The 2,306-nt window shown below is 56.2% G+C and overlaps 1 protein-coding gene across 1 annotated transcript in view; it reads left to right on the top strand.

Annotated features, from left to right (window-relative positions):
• The window catches only part of ARHGAP8 (Rho GTPase activating protein 8), a 39,144-nt gene that overhangs the window by 6,717 nt on the left and 30,121 nt on the right, over window positions 1–2,306 (top strand). Inside the window, exons 3-4 of the mRNA XM_045290760.1 lie at window positions 1,376–1,548; window positions 1,628–1,775. Of these exons, the coding sequence (XP_045146695.1) occupies window positions 1,376–1,548; window positions 1,628–1,775 (321 nt within the window). The remainder of the gene's footprint in view (window positions 1–1,375; window positions 1,549–1,627; window positions 1,776–2,306) is intronic.

Here is a 2,306-nt window from a genome sequence, read left to right as displayed (position 1 = left end):
TTATCAAGGGTTCATGAGGGAGGAGGGAGGGTGGAAAAATGAGGAGCTGATGCCAGGGGCTTACGTGGAGAGCAAATGTTTTGAGAATGATGAGGGTAACGAATGTACAAATGTGCTCTATACAATTGATGTATGTATGGATTGGGATAAGAGTTGTATGAGCCCCAATAAAATGATTTTAAAAAGAAAAGAAATTAAGTCATCAAGCCATGGTCTTTCCGGTCATCTCGTATGCACGTAAAAGCTGAACAAGACTGAGCAAGACTGGAGATGACCTGTTGCCTTTGGACGATGGCCCGGGGCAGGATTTTGAATGTGCCGTGGGCTGTCAGAAGGATGAAGAGGGCTGCCTTGGAAGATGTGGCGAAGAGAAGGTTCTATGGCTTTGTGGACAAGAGCCAGGCTGTGGAGTCCTAGGTTCTAATCTCAGCTGTGATGTCAGTATCTTTGATAGGGAGACACTACCCCCTGGTGCCTGACCCTGGATGTAACACCATGGTGGCCCTGTGCTGGTCATTCCCAGGAGTGACCGTGAGCTTCCTTGGTTTCAATAATGAGTCAGTTGTCAGCTTTGTTAGGTGCCCTCAACTCAGTGCTGACTCGGAGTGGAACAAACCACCGCCCAGTCCTGCACCGTCCTCACGATTGTTGCCCTTGAGCTCCTTGCTGCAGCCACTGTGTCCATCCAGCTGCACCAGGCGCTCCCCCTTTCTCGCTGCCCCTTGACTTTACTGCTCATGGTGACCTTCTCCGGGCACTGGTCTCTGCTGACAGCATGTCCAGAGTCCCTGAGATGAAGTCTTGCCCTTCTTGTCTCTGAGGAGCACTCTGGCTGTCTTTCCTCCGGGGAAGATTTGTTTGATCATTGACAGCCCCTGGTGCGAGCGGTCTCTTCAGCAGCACCGTGCACGGATCCCTTCCCTAATGTCTTCCTTCTGCAACGTCCAACTGTCACGTGCGTGTCAGGTGACTGACAAGACCATGGCTTGGGTCAGTTGCACCTTCGTCCTCAAAGTCACACCCTGATTACCACTCAGTGTTCACAAAACACACTCAGAAGAGGTCTGCTACAGCAGGTTTACCCAGTGCCCCGCGTCTCTGGCTCTCTTTGGACTGCTCTTCCATGAGCATCGATTGTGGCTCCCAGCAAGACAGAAATCCCTGACAACTTCAATCTTTTCTCCATTGGGCAGGAAGTTACCTATTGGTCCAGGTGTGGGGGTGCTGGTCTTCTTGATCCTCCCTTTCAATCCGTACCGAGGGCTGCAACCCTTCATCTTCGTCAGGAAGTGCTTCAGGCCCTCCTCCCTTGCAGCAGGCAAAGGAAACGGATCGAAGGGCGATTTCTATAACCGCCTCTGGTGCCTGTGCCCAGGTACCTGAAGTTCACGCTGGACCAGTATGTGGAGAACGACTACACCCTCGTCTACTTCCACTACGGGCTCAACAGCCTGAACAAGCCGTCCCTGGGCTGGCTGCAGAGCGCCTACAAGGAGTTTGACCGAAAGTACATGCCCGGGACCCTGCCAGGCGGGTGGGCCACACCGGGTGGGCCCCGATTCCCCCAGGTCTGAGTCCCTCCCCTTGTTTGCCTGGCTTCATTAAGTCGATTCTGTTGAGATGCAAGTGTCTGAGAGGGCACGCTGGAAAGGGGCACCCCCTGAAGGCCCCCGTGTCCCCCTCCACAGGTACAAGAAGAACCTGAAAGCCCTCTACGTGGTGCACCCCACCAACTTCATCAAAGTCCTGTGGCGCATCTTCAAACCTTTCATCAGGTGGGCACTGTCTGACCACCGTCTCTGGGCACAGAGTGCTTCCCTGGGAGTCTGTGGGATGGGCTGGCCCTTGGGTGCCCGAGGGACTTGGCCTGTGTGACAGCATTCACCTACCTTCATGGGGGAGGGTTCTCCGGGGCCCCCCTGACTCCTCATCTGCCCAGCTCTGAGAGACCCCAGTGGGTCCGCCACATGGGCCGGGTGGGCCCATGGGCACTCGGTGTGGGAGACAGGGGACAGGAGGTAGGGCTGAACCTGCCCACCCAGGCCCTGCCCAGAGGGTGTGTCCTGCATAGACAGGGCTGGGCCTCTGAAGCTGACTTCGGCCTGGGGCAGAGCAGTCACACAGATGGTGGGCGGGGCTGCCTCTGTCCTTGTCCCTCAGTGGTGCCCTGTCACATGGAGGCCACCATGCTCCCCACAGCCTTGAAGGAATCACAGGCGTCCCTTTTCCCCCTGGTCAGGCACCTTCAGAACCCCCGGGCAGGGCCTCCCTGTGCCCCTGCTCCGGTCGTGACACACTGCTGGTGA

The sequence above is a fragment of the Echinops telfairi genome, unplaced genomic scaffold, assembly GCF_000313985.2.
Source record: "Echinops telfairi isolate 266 unplaced genomic scaffold, ASM31398v2 ScPeMD7_2;HRSCAF=8, whole genome shotgun sequence".
NCBI lineage: Eukaryota > Metazoa > Chordata > Mammalia > Afrosoricida > Tenrecidae > Echinops > Echinops telfairi.
This window is presented reverse-complemented; position numbering and strand designations above follow the sequence as displayed.